General features: G+C 37.1%; 3 protein-coding genes across 4 annotated transcripts in view; 1 reads left to right on the top strand and 2 right to left on the bottom strand.

Annotated features, from left to right (window-relative positions):
* The window catches only part of LOC140149242 (uncharacterized), a 75,949-nt gene that overhangs the window by 46,392 nt on the left and 12,199 nt on the right, over window positions 1-17,358 (bottom strand). For both annotated transcript variants that reach the window (XM_072171473.1, XM_072171475.1), the window contains exon 3: window positions 951-1,108. In XM_072171473.1, coding sequence (XP_072027574.1) covers window positions 951-1,108 — 158 coding nt within the window. The remainder of the gene's footprint in view (window positions 1-950; window positions 1,109-17,358) is intronic.
* Window positions 8,805-12,148, top strand: LOC140149241 (uncharacterized). Its single transcript, XM_072171472.1, has 3 exons — window positions 8,805-9,133; window positions 10,245-10,364; window positions 10,974-12,148. Exons 1-3 carry the CDS (start codon window positions 9,064-9,066, stop codon window positions 12,014-12,016), a joined length of 1,233 nt encoding a protein of 410 aa, XP_072027573.1. The 5' UTR covers window positions 8,805-9,063; the 3' UTR covers window positions 12,017-12,148.
* Window positions 13,775-17,358, bottom strand: part of LOC140149317 (uncharacterized) — a 7,232-nt gene continuing 3,648 nt past the window's right edge. The window contains exons 4-8 of the mRNA XM_072171582.1: window positions 17,238-17,358; window positions 16,338-16,484; window positions 15,651-15,839; window positions 15,054-15,189; window positions 13,775-14,636 (exon numbers count right to left, since the gene is read on the bottom strand). The exon at window positions 17,238-17,358 is cut by the window's right edge and continues 1,556 nt beyond it. Of these exons, the coding sequence (XP_072027683.1) occupies window positions 14,482-14,636; window positions 15,054-15,189; window positions 15,651-15,839; window positions 16,338-16,484; window positions 17,238-17,358 (748 nt within the window). The 3' untranslated portion in view covers window positions 13,775-14,481. The remainder of the gene's footprint in view (window positions 14,637-15,053; window positions 15,190-15,650; window positions 15,840-16,337; window positions 16,485-17,237) is intronic.

A 17,358-nucleotide genomic window follows, 5' to 3' on the forward strand; every position in this document is an offset into this window, starting at 1 on the left:
GCACCATTTCAATGCACAGGATGTGTTCGTCAACTAGCTTCCACTGGACAGTCTATGGCTGTCTTTCATTGATATTTGATCGATTTACATGTATTATAAAATAGCTTCTAGTACACTTGTACACTGTATTCATATTTAGTAAGTTGGTATGGGGAATATCATGTTAACAAATTAATTGTACCTAGTATATTAAAACTTGTGAATAATAATATTATATTATTTTAGTGACGTAACCTTTCAACATTGCCCTATAAATTCTCGTCCTCCGCCAATATGGAGCCTGTTGTAAAGACTTTAGATACATTCAACTGAATTATTATGTCACTCCACTCTCCCTTCCCATTGTCAGGGTTGTAGCTAGTGCCGTACTATTACGCTGACTTTCGTATTCGGCGAGGAGGACGATTTCGACCTCCTGGTTTGTTTACAAACAGAGAGGTAGACAAAAAACCGTTCCGCATGTCCAAACACTCAAGTATCAGAAGGATGGTCCACAATAGCGTGATTCACGTAACCTGAATAGGGATTAAAAAGCTGTCACGTAGAACCATGTGCTTCTATTGTCCAATTTGCCATCAAGATTTCATATGGAAACAGTTCAGACCCAGTACAAGATCATGTCAGAAATTAATATTTTGTTCTGGGTCTGATTATTCGGACTAGGTTGTAGCTATGGTGGGTGGCACCGGGCGGCCCTGCCCATACTGACGCTGGCCGCTCGGCACAAAAAAAAAAAAATTGGGGTTTTTTTAAAAGATTTTTCATCATAAAAGAGCAAAAACATTTTTTAGAGGTGTGATACTCCCGAGCTTATTCCCCAATCACTCACGTTCACTTAAAGATTGTGTCCAGAGCCATTCATCGACATTAGCAATTTAGAGCCCACCATTAAAATCAGACTAGCAACATAACCCTACCCATTGTTATTTAAATTCCCTGACCAAACTTACCGGCTCTTCATCATCACATGTATCTAGGTATTCACAACATGATTTGGACTGGCCAGGAACAGGTGTGATTAGTAACGGATCTACTGGAGTACATTCCCATGTTGTCACCTGGCACTGTACATCTGGTACACAGTCAGCATCTGCTGCACACTGGTTTGCTGTTCACATGGAGGAGAAACAAAACAACAATTTGGTTTTGAATTTGGTTTCTATTCTGAATGTCAACGCTAATCTCATAAATAGACTAAACTTGAAAACAAATATCACGGCATTATAGAAAGACCCCCTATATCGCTGGGTAGTCTCATGACCATGAAAAAAAATATGGCACGGACATAATAGAAAGACCCCCTATATCGCCCGGTTGTCTCATGTTAATGACAAAAATATCACGGACATGATAGAAAGACCCCCTATATGGCCCGGTAGTCTCATGTTAATGAAAAAAAAAATATCACGGACATGATAGAAAGACCTCCTATATGGCCCGGTACCCTCATGTTAAAATGGTTAATGAAAAAAATATCACGGACGTGATAGAAAGACCCCCTATAATCGCCCGGTAGTCTCATGTCAATGAAAACAATATCACGGACATGATAGAAAGACCCCCTATATGGCCCGGTAGTCTCATGTTAATGAAAAAATATCACGGATATGATAGAAAGACCTCCTATATATATGGCCCGGTAGCCTCATGTTAACATGGTTAATGAATAAAATATCACGGACATGATAGAAAGACCCTCTATAATCTCCCGGTAGTCTCATGTCAATGAAAAAAATATCACGGACATGATAGAAAGGCCCTATATCGTCCGGTAGTCTCATGTCAATGAAAAAATATCACAGACATGAAAGAAAGACCCCCGATATTGCTCGGTAGTCTCATGTTAATGAAAAAATATCACGGACATGATGGAAAGACCCCCTATATCACCCGGTAGTCTGTTGTTAATAAAAATAAGAGGTCCAAATCTCTCATGTCGTGTGTAAGTGAGTCCATCTATGCACACAAATATATCACGGACATGATAGAAAGACCCTCCCGGTAGTCTCAAGCCAATGAAAAACAAAAATCACGGACATGATAGAAAGACCCCGATATCGCCCGGTAGTCTCATGTTAATAAAAAAAATATCACGGACATTATTGAAAGACTTTGGAGAGTGCGAGTGTAATAACACTCCTCCACACTCCTTAAATGATCATAAGGAGTGCGATTTATCACACTCCTTAATCTCTAAACTTACATCACATTTCAGCATCTAATCACACTCCTCATTCACAAAATAGCACTCCTCATGATTTTATTTATTTATTTATTATTTATTTATTTATTTATTTATTTATTTATTTATTTATTTATTTATTTATTTATTTATTGCCTATTTATTTAGTTACTTATCTTCTTATTTATTAATTAATTAATTAATTAATTTATTTATTTATTTATTTATTTATTTATTTATTTATTTATTTATTTATTTATTTATTTATTTATTTATTTATTTATTTATTTATTTATTTATTTATTTATTTATTTATTTATTTATTTATTTATTTATTTATTTATTTATTTATTTTGGGCCTCTTTATTCATTTATATGACCCCCACCCCCGATCTACGCCTATGATTATTATCAATAACACGAGTGAGACTACCGGGCGATATAGGGGTCTTCTATCATGTCCGTGACATTTTTGTCATTAACTTGAAACTACCGGTCGATATAGGGTTTTTTCCTATCCCGTGTCATTAACATGAAACTACCGGTTGATATAGGGGGTCTTTCTATCATGTCCGTGATATTTATTTTCATTGACATGAGACTACCGGGCGATATGGGGGGGGGTCTTTCTGTCATGTCCGTGATATATCTGTGTTCATAGAGTGATTTACTTACATACGACATGAGACTACCGGAGTCTGGTCCTTTTATTCAGTTTCATTAACATGAGACTACCGGGCGATATGGGGGGGGTAACCTATCATATCCTTGATTATATTTATTCATGAGACTACCGGGCGATGTACTGGTCTTTCTATCATGTCCGTGAGTATTTTTTTTATTAACATGAGACTACCGGGATACTGGGGTCTTTCTAACATGTCCGTGATATATCTTTAAATAATTATAGGGTGGGTGGGGGAGGCTTCATAATGTCTTTTTACCCTGCCTAGCAAAGATATTGTCTTCTTCTACAAACTACATCAGACTACCGGGGAGATTTGGACCTCTTATTTTCATTGACATGAGACTACTGGTCGATATAGGGGACTCGCTATCATGCCCGTGAGTATTTTATTTTAATTAACATGAGACTACCGGGCGATATAGGGGGTCTTCTATCATGTCCGTGAGTACATTTTTTTCATTAACATGAGACTATCGGTCGATATAGGGGGTCTTCCAGCTCTTCCTATCATGTCCGTGATATTTATTTCATTGACATGAGACTGCCGGGCAATATAGGGGGTCTTCCTATCATATCCGTGATATTTTTTCATTAACATGAAACTACCGGTCGATATAGGGGGCTTTCTATCATGTTCGTGATATAGTTTTCATTAACATGAGACTACCGGTCGACATAGTGGGTCTTCCTATCATGTCCGTGATATTTATTTTATTGACATGAGACTACCGGGCGATATAGGGGGTCTTTCTATCACGTCCGTGAGTATTTTTTTATTAACATGAGACTACCGGGTGATATAGGGGGTCTTCTATCATGTCCCTGAGTACATTTTTTCATTAACATGAAACTACCGGTCGATATAGGGGGGCTTTCTATCATGTCCATGACATTGTTTTCATTAACATGAGACTACCGGTCGATATAGGGGGTCTTCCTATCATGTCCGTGAATTTTTTTCATTAACACTAGACTACCGGTTGATATGGGGGGGCTCTCTATCATGTCTGTGATATTTTTTCATTAACATGAAACTACCGAATGATATCGGGGTGGGCTTTCTATCATGTTCGTGATATTTTTTTCATTAACATGAGACTACCGGTCGACATAGTGGGTCTTCCTATCATGTCCGTGATATTTATTTCATTGACATGAGACTACCGGGCGATATGGGGGGGGGGTTCTATCATGTTCGTGATATTGTATTCATTAACATGAGACTACCGGTCGACATAGGGGGTCTTCCTATCATGTCCGTGATATTTATTTCATTAACATGAGACTACCGGTCGACATAGTGGGTCTTCCTATCATGTCCGTGATATTTATTTCATTGACATGCATGAGACTACCGGGCGATATGGGGGGTTCTATCATGTTCGTGATATTGTATTCATTAACATGAGACTACCGGTCGACATAGGGGGTCTTCCTATCATGTCCGTGATATTAATTTCATTGACATGAGACTACCGGGCGATATAGGGGGTCTAGTTCTATCATATCCGTGAGTATATTTTTTTCATTAACATGAGACTATCGGTCGATATAGGGGTCTTCCTATCATATCCGTGATATTTTTTTCATTAACATGAAACTACCGGTCGATATAGGGGGCTTTCTATCATGTTCGTGATATAGTTTTCATTAACATGAGACTACCGGTCGATATAGGGGGTCTTCCTATCATGTCCGTGATATTTATTTCATTGACATGAGACTACCGGGCGATATAGGGGGTCTTTCTATCACGTCCGTGAGTATTTTTTTATTAACATGAGACTACCGGGTGATATAGGGGGTCTTCTATCATGTCCGTGAGTATATTTTTTTCATTAACATGAGACTACCGGGCGATATAGGGGGTCTTCTAGCTTCTTCTATCATGTCCATGAGTATATTTTTTCATTAACATGAGACTACCGGTCGATATAGGGGGTCTTCCCATCATGTCCGTTATATTATTTTCATTAGGGAGTGTTCATAAATACTTTGGTGGGGGGGGGGGGCTGGAAAATATTTTTTTCATGTCGACAATTTTTGTAACCCCCCCCCTTTTCGTGAACCCAAAACTTTTGACCCCCCCTCTTAATTTACCTAAAACTTTTTCGACCCCCCTCTTATATGTTCAAAACTATTTTGACCCCCCTCCTTAACACTCCCTTAACATGAGACTACCGGTCGATATAGGGGGTCTTTTATCATGTCCGTGAGTATTTTTTTTATTAACATGAGACTACCGGGCGATATAGGGGGTCTTCTATCATGTCCGACTGTCCGTGTGTACATTTTTTCATTAACATGAAACTACCGGTCGATATATGGGGGCTTTCTATCATGTCCGTGATATTGTTTTCATTAACATGAGACTACCGGTCGACATAGGGGGTCTTCCTATCATATCCGTGATATTTATTTCATAGACATGAGACTACCGGTCGATATAGGGGGTCTTCTATCATGTCCATGAGTATAGTTTTTCATTAACATGAGACTACCGGGCGATATAGGGGTCTTCTATCATCTCCGTGAGTACATTTTTCATTAACATGAAACTACCGGTCGATATAGGGGGGCTTTCTATCATGTCCATGAGCATATTTTTCATTAACATGAGACTACCGGGCGATATAGGGGTCTTCTATCATGTCCATGAGTATATTTTTCATTAACATGAGACTACCGGTCGATATAGGGGCTCTCTATCATGTCCGTGAGTATTTTTTTAATTAACATGAGACTACCGGGCGATATAGGGGGTCTTCTATCATCTCCGTGAGTACATTTTTTCATTAACATGAGACTACCGGTCGATATAGGGGGTCTTCCCATCATGTCCGTTATATTATTTTCATTAACATGAGACTACCGGTCGATATAGGGGGTATTTCTATCATGTCCGTGAAAATTTTTTTTCATTAACATGAGACTACCGGGCGATGTAGGGAGTCTTCTATCATGTCCGTGAGTATATTTTTCATTGACATGAGACTACCGGTCGATATAGGGGCTCTCTATCATGTCCGTGAGTATTTTTTTAATTAACATGAGACTACCGGGCGATATAGGGGGTCTTCTATCATGTCCGTGATTACATTTTTTTATTAACATCACCGGTCGATATATGGGGGGCTTTCTATCATGTCCGTGATATTGTTTTCATTAACATGAGACTACTGGTCGACATAGGGGGTCTTCCTATCATATCCGTGATATTTATTTCATAGACATGAGACTACCGGTCGATATATAATAGGCATTATAGGGGGCTCTCTATCATGTCCGTGAGTATTTTTTTTTAATTAACACGAGATTACCGGGCGATACAGGGGTCTTCTATCATGTCCATGAGTATATTTTTTTCATTAACATGAGACTACCGGTCGATATCGGGGGTTTTCCTATCATGTCCGTTATATTATTTTCATTAATATGAGACTACCGGTCGATATAGGGGGCTCTCTATCATGTCCGTGATATTTTTTTCATTAACATGAGACTACCGGTCGACATAGGGGGTCTTCCTATCATATCGGTGATATTTTTTATTAGTATGAAACTACCGGTCGATATACATGATATAGGGGGGCTTTCTATCATGTCCGTGATATAGTTTTCATTAACACGAGACTACCGGTCGATCATGCCCGTGATATTTATTTCATTGACATGAGACTACCGGTCGATATAGGGGACTCTCTATCACGTCCGTGAGTATTTTTTTTTATTAACATGAGACTACCGGGTGATATATGGGGTCTTCTATCATGTCCGTGTATGTTTTTTTCATTAACATGAGACTACCGGGCGATATAGGGGGTCTGCCTTTCATGACCGTGATATTTATTTCATTCACATGAGACTACCGGGCGATATAGGGGGTATTTATTGTGCGTGAGTATTTTTTTTCATTAACATGACTGAGACTACCGGTTGATATAGGGGGTATTCCTATCATGTCCGTGATATTTTATTCATTAACATGAGACTACCGGGTGATATAGGGTCTTTCTATTTATTCATTAATATGAGACTACCGGGCGATGTTCTGGTTGTCCGTGAGTATATTTTTTTCATTAACATGAGACTACTGCGATGGGGGGGGGGTCTTTTTAACATCATGTCCGTGATATATCTTTAAATGCAGGTTGGGGGGGGGGGCTTCTTTACAAACAATATGAAATGTTATCATGAGACATCTGGGTCTTTTTACCCTACCTAGCATAGATACTGTCTTCTTCTACAAACGACATCAGACTACCGGAGCTGGGCCTCTTATTTTCATTAACATGAGGACCGGGTGATATAGGGGGTCGTCTCTCATGTCCGTAATATTATTTTTGTCATAAACATGAGACTACCGGGCGATATAGGTGGTCTTTCTATCATGTCCGTGATATATCTGTGTGCATAGAGGGATTCATTTAGACATGAGACTACCGGAGAGTTTGACATTTTATTATCAATAAAATAAAAGGGTATTTCTTTATATATCTTTAAATATAGGCCTAGTGAGGGGGGCTTCTTTATAAACAATATTTATGAAATATTATCATGAGACAGTCGACATCATATGGGGTCTTTTTTATTCTGCCTAGCAATGTCTTCTTCACAAACAACCCAAGACTATCAGTGAGTCTGTGAGCTCTTATTATTAGGCCTATTATATAAAATATTTGTTTGTTTAATCTTGTGGTAGGTAGGCAGCTTTATAGAATAATGAGTGATTATGATATAACATGGCGTAGAAAAATGACCGGGTACTGAAAATAGCAATTCGATTTCAAAGAGGAAAACTAGTTTCATTTATTTTAACTACTTCAATGTGGCAACACCCACATACTGACACGGCCTTGAACGTCTACGCGAAATACAAGTTACACGACAGTTAGGGACGCACCAATAGATACCAATGGGGGACTGTCGACTGGGTATGGTCGATTTGTTTAGCACCTCGGTATTAGCATTATTTTAACACCTCGGTGAAGCAATTTTGGGGTTTTTTAACACCTTGGTGAAGCAATTTTTTCATTAACATGCGACTCAATTTTTGTTATCATCGTTAAATAAGTTCTCTATTTTCAGCAATTTGTGTTGGATTAAACAACTTTATAATGTTGTTTATGATATAGGCCGCGTAAGTCTATATTTTTACCATTTTAACGTTTAATATAGCACCTAAATTATCACGTGCCGTAAAAAGCATTACTAAAGTATATTTAGGTTTAAATGACACCAGTGCAGGCTGACTCCCGTGGATTAGGTCTGGACATGCCGACAAATTCGCGCAAAGCGCGAGAAAATTTGCAATTTTAAGCCAAACTAATCAAATAGGCCGTCAATTTTCCTTAATTAAACTGCGATTTTTTTCTACCCTTGACATGAAATCTTTTCTTTGCTCTGAATTGTTCAGATGGCGAGACAATTTTTTCCATAAAACTATCAAGCCCCCCCTTTATATCTTATGGTGTGTCCCTTGGTCTTCTCATGCATTCGTTGCAGTGATAGAAAAAAATTTGAGCCACCGTTGCAATGTTATTGTTTCCCCAAAATTTTACTTACAGCCCTATCACCAAACATGTCAGTTGACCTAAATTAGTAAGATAATGTCAAGAATATTTCTGGGCCCCTCGATCCCGATCACATTTACTGCAGGGTTTTACGTAGCGTAGCCTACTGTATAGGTGTGTGATACCTGATAGGCCTATCGATACCATTGCATGGGCAGTTCATGCCAACTGCTCATTGTGCGAGCGAGCAGTGAGGGAGAAAAATGTCGTGTCAACTCTTCGAATTGTCTCTACCAATTACCTTAGAATATTATGAACTATTATTTTATTTCTAACCAAAATACCCAGCCAGAGAAACCCACTCGGAGACACCCAGCCATCGCGCGCCATACTGTACTGCATCACAGATATTGAAACAGATATTGGAACACATGGATCTCTGACTGCGGCATAGCTTTTGAAGTTATCACTGCCTCAGTCCCACTTGGATCGTAAAGTCCCAGCAGGTGGTGTCAAGTGACTGCTCAGCGACCCTCGCTGAAATTGGCACATATTTCGCCCACAATGCATCAAACCGGAAGTTTACCCTTGTAATTTTTCGTACACCGGTGAAGTCGAGAGTGCCGTGTTGCTAGATAATTTCCGATTATAAAGAGCTTTAATTCAGCGATTTTAGCGACATGGAGGAGTATGGAGTTTTAGAAGAGTATGATGAAGCTATTATCGAAGCGTTTTATGCAGATCAGGAAGGTAAGTGTGATTTTAGTGAAATCTACTTTTAAGCTTACTGAATTTCCACATGGCACACGCTATTGCAATGCGTGCAAAACGTTGGACATGTTGGAATAGCGTTCTCAATATCAGTATTTGATACAATGCGAATCTTCTGCCTACAAAGACATTTTATTAATTTGATCGAATATCGTGTTAATATGTAGGCCATATCATCAGATACAAAAGAAATCTTGCATGGCCAATTCGGTTACTCTACATTCAACATTGATGTCATGCATGTCGTGTTCATCATGTTCATTGACATTGTCAATGCACAGATATTGGAAAATCAATGATTGTACAATGTACTTTGCCTGGTCTTTGAATTATTATTTATAGATTAGCATTTTTTATCATTGTTTTATTGTGAATTTTGCCATTTGCTGATTGAAAAGCTAAAAAGATTACAGGAATCTGCTATGGCACAGGTTTTAAATAAATTCATTTTAATTAAAAATAGATAAAACACATGCTTTTTTATGTCGCTGAATGTTAAAAATAAATTTGAAACTTGGGATAATTTACATTACTATTGCCTGAATCGGGCAACACTCGACTCTCAACAGGGAAAAGTTAGCATTGTTTTTCGGACCAACCAACTCGGTTTAAAAAAAAAAATTTTATACGGTACTGATTGTTTCTAGATGTCTTATTTAAAAAAAAAAAATTACTGTTCAAACAGATGTGAGAAAAAATGTATCTCAGATATGAAGGTGTTTTGTGCAAAATTAAAATGGGATAGAAAAAAAAAAGTCAACCGATGCACCCAACTCTACAGGTCTATACGGTACGGTACCCAAAAAAGAGGTTAAAAAACACCCTGTTCTTGTTCTATGGGAGGTAGACTTTGCCAAGTAGGTTTGGTGGGTCAAGAACTCAAGATTTGAATAATTTTTTAGAAGATGCTTTAAAAGTTTCTTTAAAAATTCACTGAAAACTTTTTCTGTCAAATTTCATACAGCACCCCCCCCCCCAATAAAAAAACCAAAAACTCAAAACACTGGGTCCGTACAACAGGGTGGTATTTCGTTGTAAATTAATTGATTTAAATTTAAATTTATTTGTGTTTTTTTAATTATTTTTGCAGAAGATGACATTGGAACTACAAGTAACCCAGAAGGAGAAGAGGGTAGTTTGCCAGCATCAAGCAGCAATACCAGTGCAGCATCCACCAGTTCTACCACCAGTCAGAATAGAAGAAAGAAAAGTAAGTTGTTTTTTTTGTTTGTTTTTTTGGTTTGTGAAACCAAAGGCTGCATGTCGCTCAGCTCAGATTGCTTGAGAAGTCCAGCCAAGTATTTGCTCACCGATAGCTTCACATTCTAGGCTAGAGGCCATAAACAATTTACATTCAAAATTCGCTGAAGCATGACACTGTATAAAGCAATGGAAGTTCAGCAGTAAACACAGTCGATCACGGACTGGTGATTGCATCAATGTTGCTAAAATTACACTGCAGCAAAATTGTAGACAAATCTTGCTCAACAAAAGATAAAGTTGACTCATCGAAATAACTTTTATCCAAATTTCAACATTAACAGAATAAATAACCTCCAGTGCAAAAAAAAAAAAAATGTAGCCGCTGTCCGACCGAAAAACGATAGTAAAGCACTCTAGCATCGAATACGTAACTATCGTGTGCAAATTCGAAGCTAGAGTTCTGTCCCAAGTAACTCGCAAATATTGGGACACCCAAATAGTTCATTGACCTGGTACACATGTACAAACCTGATCAGTTTCTTTTTGTAAAAATGCTAAAAATTTGGTTGAGCAAATGTATTAACATAAGTCAAATTTTTTTCTAACTTATTTTCAGAGATTCCAAGACCAGAGACAACTCTGAAACTACCTGATGTAGACGAGAAGAAAGAGGAAATTCTACGGCAGACAATTAATGATGTCTGCAATGATGAATTTGTACAGGAAGACATGTTTGTCAACGCTAGGCCAGTGAAGGTGTTTGCTGATAGGTGCAAAGCTGTAGTGAATCTTCCTGCTGCATTGCTGGTTCAATTTGGTGCCATCATAGGTTTGCTGTGGCCAGTAATCGATGCAATGAAGAAAAAGTCAACTGCAGCCACCAGACAGGATGTCAGTGCATCGGGTTTTTTCAGTTTAAGAAATACACAGAGTTTTTACACTGCACTAGAAAGTTTTATGGAGGAGCTGACTGGGACAGTAGAGGTACCAAGACAGTTTCTGCAAATCTTTGGAAGATATTTGTACGAAAGACTAGTTGGTATGCACGAGAAAGTTGAAAATGTGATAACTGATAAGGCAGCAGCAACAGCGCAACCAAAGTTAAGTACTAAAGACCGGAATGCTTTAAGATATGTAGGTGGCTACATAGTGTCCCGTTTGCCACGGAAAATTACAAGAAAATTGGAACAAGAAGGGATGCTTGATACCATCAATGAAATGAAAAAGGACCATGACAAAGACACAGCACTGAGCTACACAAGAACATGGGTAGAAACACAGTCACGCGGAGGACTTTGTCTTATTAATGACAAGACTTTTCTTTTTTTTGAAGTTATGGAAAAAATTGTAAAAGAACACCTACCAGAGAAATCTGCCGCAATAAGAGACACAGATATTCGTGACATTGCTACCTTTGTCTTAGTTGATCGCACCATTTTAGACAAGTGGTATAGCATTTATGGGAGGACAACATTATCCGAGCATGGGGCTCTTATTTTCCTACAGCTAATTGTGAACTTTTATGTTCAAATTCGTGGGTTTTCTTTTGCTAGAAATATTATTGAAAAATATAAAATACATGAAAAAACAAAAACAAAGAAGGCCAGAAGTTTGAGAAAGGAAATGAAACGTGCAGAGGCATCGGAAGCTTCCGTCTAAAGAGAAAAAGTGTAAGGCTTAAAAAAATGCTATGTCTCAAATCGCCTGCGAACATAAGTTTTTTTAGCCGTAAAATCATTAAAGGTTAAGAAATATTTTGGAACAAAATTTAATTGATTCAATTAGGTATTGAACAATCACAAATGACATCTGTGATGACATACTTTTGAACAATCACAAATGACATCTTAATTCAAATTCTAAAAAACGCTTTTAAAAAATCCCTGCCAAGCGCTTTGAGATATAGCATTAATTTTGTTAAGCCTACGTGTATTTTTGGTTCCAATACTTGTGATCAACTTGGTTTCTTTTAAAGTTATCCTAGGCTAGTATTATATCTATTTTTTAAAACTCATGTTCCAAATTATCCAACAAATCTTGCAAGGTTGTTGAATATCGTATTTAAAAATTCAGAATTTTCTGAACGGGCGGGCAAGAGTTTGTTCAAAAGAATTAAAATCATCATTTGACACTGAATGTAGATTATACATTAAAGTGTAAACATACTGCAAGCAGTACAAGTTTATTTCTTGTCAAACCAATTACAATGTCTTCTATGTTCAGATTTCACTGAGATTCTGTAGAGTAGTGTATGTCTGTCAATCAATTTAAAAACAAGCTTTACTAGTACTGAGTGGAAGCCTTATGTAATACAAAAAAAATACCAGTGCAAAAGATATCACTGTTATTATTTCTTACTGTAATGTCAGCATCTAAATAAAATTTTCTGAAGTATTGGACAGTGCTTTTATCATAATTTTAGTTTCCACATTTCATAATTGCATGCATGCACATTGTACTCGTTGATTTTGATATAATTGCACATGAATATGTTCCGAGTTCAAAACACTGTAATGGTCGATTCATTCTGTCAAGGAAAAAAAGTCATACAAGTTTATTTCTGGCAGCTTTGCGAAATCTAGATTTACAGTATGTACAATACAGATTACCGGTTGTTTCACAATCAAATTTCCAAGTTGTCACACAAACCACGTTTACAGAGCTTGACTTAAACCAAATTTGAACTGGACTTCCATTTGTGTTGAAACAGGATCACCACATTTTGAACTCATCCTGAAGTCGACTTCCAATGACGACCTGGAGCAACCTTTGTCAAATTCAACAGTTAATATTTGTACATCGTTCTACTTGAATATTCCATACAGAAAAATAGAATGATGCAAGATTTATTATGTTTATAAATTTATGTAAATTGATCACTAATTTGTCCAAATATGATATAAAATATGTGTATTCAAACTTGTGAAATTATTTACAGGTAAAAATAATCTGTGTGGTAAGTCCTGTCCAATATTATAAATTATCTGACTATGAATGATGGTAGAAATTTAATAACATAGTGAAAGATGGATTGTTCCACAAGCCAGAATGACACACTCGTGCAACAAAACATCTTTCACCAAGTGATCTTATTTCGACCATTGCACAAATTTAGGACAGTGAACAAAAAAATCACTCATACACAAAGTTCTTCATGCCATTGTTGAATTCACTTAATCCAATCACAGATATTCCGATATGGTTACATTTTGTAAAACTAACTTGATTGTCCAGTCCACAAGGGAACACACAGAGGCTTGTTATGTACAGAAGGTATTTAAGTTGGTCTTGTTGGGATGCTAAACAATTACATGTAGATGGTGGTGGTAAAAATATAATCCGCCAAAAATTTATAATTTGACCATATGAGTGATATAATATATAGATGATAATACAATACTTTGTTTGAATGTCGCTCATTGAAACTGCTAAATGACCTTCCGAATTATTTGCTTTTATTTCAGTTCAAAATATGTGGTTGTCGCAAAGCACTACATGCGCAAACCTTAAAAGATGTACATTATCCTTAAAATTTGTTGAATGGCGGAGGCCCTGAGGTACATTTAGTGGTCTCCACAAGCGACAAACCAGGATGGCATGCATGGTTAAATTTTTAAGTCTGTAGTCATATGGAATAATATATTTGGTTGTTACACATATCTTGTTGATGTACAAAATCATCTATTGCTTGATACTCAGCTACTCAAGGTTTAAGTGTATTATACACTCTACAAGAAAGCAAATAAATGTCCATTTGTAAATACATCATAGTGTGATGATACATTTCTTATTATACATGTATATTGACAAGCCTTTAAACAAAGTCACTCATAATTTGATATATTGCTGTGTCTAGGCATGACAATCTGTTAAAGATGAAAGAGGTCTCAGTAATTCATACCACAGAGAAGGCCCTTCATATTAGATTTTGAGTTTCTTGTCACCTGCCCGCATTTAAAATTTGAATCATTTCTTAGATGAGGAAACACGGTCAGGCCTCTGCCGCTTTGGAAGTTTTGAGTCATCAATTGGTAAGCTTTCAACAGTACGTTTACTTGAAGTGTTTCCTTTCAGAACATGGAGATCTTGGTTCATCCTCATCCGCATCACATTCATCTGGCTGTTTACTTGGGCAATTGTCGGGGCCTCATTTCCACCTTTCGCTTGACGAATGTTGCGAAGAAATTTTCCAGTTTGTCTTGGTTGATTTTTTCACTCAGGATAAATTGCACTTTTGGGTCTGGGAGGAGGAACTCTGCCATGGCAACAAATGCTTTGGCTGTAAACAAAAATACAATGAGATATTAAATGTATATTAAATTCAGTGATAATGCAACTTTCAACTGTAACCCCAGTAATTTGGACAGTTCACAACTAGGTCATGAAACTTAGTTGATCAAATCTTTACTGTGTACCACATGACATTTATCATGGCAACTTCCTGAAATAAAACACTTTGCCACCAAATCTGGCATGTCTCATAGATATTTGTGTGAATGCATTAGATGATGCGGATTCCATCTATGATGGTCTGTAAGTGTGAAAAAAAAAAAATCAGTCAAAATACTTCTGGCATTCAAGCTCCATTCTTTAACATTTGTTTAGTCACATCCAGAATTCAGATTCAATGGTTGCACACAATTGAATTTGAAGAAATTTAGGGTATGACTGGAAGGGTCTGTTATTTCAAGCTTACCTGTGCGTCGTAGACCTATCGTGGTTTCTGTGGGTATCAGCATTTTGTTTCTTTGAGTAGTGGTGTATTCCCCTGGTCTGTCCTTTACAGCCTTTTCCCAGTCATCCAGAAATGTAATGAAATCACCTGTTAGCCACTGAAATGTAATGAGCAGTTTTTGGTTTTGATTATAAAAAGAAGTAGATGCATATAATAATAATAAATTTTGGATTTTATATAGCGCCTTTTCCTGAATCTCGGGAGGGTTCAAAGCGCTGTCGTTTCGCTGCCATGGTGAATCTTCACAATCAATCACATCAACTAGGCTGGTTGCAGCCGAACCTCAGGCGCAGACCTATCCGCACTTATATTGTAGATTGTAACATTATTTTGATACATTTCAAAAAGGTTGTTTTCTACAGTTTCCAGTTGAAGAGCATCATAAATTCACACCTGAGTATACTTGATTATTCTCAGTTTGAACTAGTCACATAAATTAGCTGCAATCACAAAATGATTGAAAACAAATCCCGTTTTAAAAGTGCACTTTATTTTTGACAGAAAGTGAGCCTAGTTAAAAAACTTTTTATTTATACATCTAGTTGACCATCAAATTACCTTCAGGCGCCAATCTGTATCTGAGGAGTATGCTGCAAGCTCTGGTTTGCGTTTTCTGGTTGCTTCATCCCTACTCCTGACATTCAACAAGTCAAAAAACCTGTCAAACGTTTCAACAAATTCTACTGTTGTAGCGGCAGATGAAGCATAAAACACACTCAAAGCATTGGCAACTGTGCGACTGATAACCTGCGTAAATGAAAAATAAGCACAAATAAAAAGTAACTATTAACAACTGTAGAACATGAACAAAATTATGCCTTTTTGATTTCATCTCAACTAGAGGAGGGTGCCCCATAGGGGTTTTTTATGCCTTTTTGGTCAAAAAAGGTAAACATTTTGAGAAAAAAAGTCCATTTTTTTTCTAATTCCACCCCAACTAAATCCTAGTTACAGGCCTCCACAAACATAACATTCTCAGGCTCCTAAATTATGTTCAAGCTTAAAGATGCTGATTATTGTTCCATTTCAGGCTTCAACAAATAAACACCGAATGTACACTATTTGCCCTCTATGAGCAACAAACCAAACTGGTGGAACCCACAGATATTGGTGATTTATCACACAGGACAATATGTTTGGGTGTAACTAACCTGCATTTGGTAAATGGCAGTGACTCTTATAACATAGACTTAATCACATTTTCATGTTTACAAAGGAAGAGAGCAAATGAAACAAATACTTTACCTCTGCTGCCAAGCCAACCTTCATCTTGGAATAGGATGTTAGATCGATGTGTTCATATGAAAGTTTCTTGTTGAGATAGAGCCCACCAGCCTCTACATCATTATAGTATAGATCTTCAACCATCTTCCAACTGATGTTTCCATTGTTCTATGAATAATATTAAAAAAACATGAGATTTTATTGGTGTTTTTTGGTTACACTTGAAAAAATCTATAAATTTAAAACATTTGTGCATTTACTTTGTGTTGATAATTGGGTCTAAAAAAAGAAAATTGTTTTATTAGGCGTAACCCGACCGACCTTAAAAATAGGCCGACCCTAGAAAAATTAAATTACAAAAGAAACAAAAAAGTTCCAAGGCCTTTATCATACGCAACTTATCGCTTAAAATGTGTGTACATTTTTTTTTTGTTACGCCAATCAAACAATTTTCTTTTTAGGCCTGAACTCATAGCTTTGGGTTCCAATATCTGTGGTGTGTTCCTATCTGTGTTATGATTAATCACGTAGCATTAGATCTGTAAATAGAAACCATATTAATTTTGCATTTTGGTATGATTCATATGATTGGTGCGAATAAGGCGACGGGGAAAAAACCCTGTTCTAAGGGTGGACGAACCTTTCAAATAGGGTCAGGCCTTTTTTAAATTTTGGTTTTTGCTAATGACCCAAAAATCACCAAAATCTTTCAATATTTTGTAATTATGGGATACCAAAAACAATTTTGTTCCAGAAATTGTTGAAATATGGGTCGGCATTCATTTGTACAGGCCAAATTTGTTACCCAATTTTGGTAAAATCTCGGTTGTAGAACATGATTTTTTTTGTCACCTAATGGCATATGCACTTGCCGAACAGTAAAATTTACTTCATTTGTCAAAATGAAATTGGCTCACTTACCCAAAGCATCCTTTTCTTGCTGGCCCAGGCATTCCTCACACATTTGATAAGGTGGGGCGGGTCATTCATCAGGAATATGTCACGTGGATGGTCGGAGGCATAAGGGTTTGGTGCGCGGTAC

This window comes from Amphiura filiformis, chromosome 3, assembly GCF_039555335.1.
Source record: "Amphiura filiformis chromosome 3, Afil_fr2py, whole genome shotgun sequence".
NCBI classification, from domain to species: Eukaryota; Metazoa; Echinodermata; class Ophiuroidea; order Amphilepidida; family Amphiuridae; genus Amphiura; species Amphiura filiformis.

Excerpts from the sequence above, each read along its gene's own strand:
- LOC140149241 (XM_072171472.1), top strand. The coding sequence starts at position 9,064 with ATGGAGGAGTATGGAGTTTTAGAAGAGTATGATGAAGCTATTATCGAA. Across the intron at positions 9,134-10,244 it reads GTTTTATGCAGATCAGGAAG|AAGATGACATTGGAACTACA; the intron begins GTAAGTGTGATT and ends TTATTTTTGCAG. Across the intron at positions 10,365-10,973 it reads TCAGAATAGAAGAAAGAAAA|AGATTCCAAGACCAGAGACA; the intron begins GTAAGTTGTTTT and ends ACTTATTTTCAG.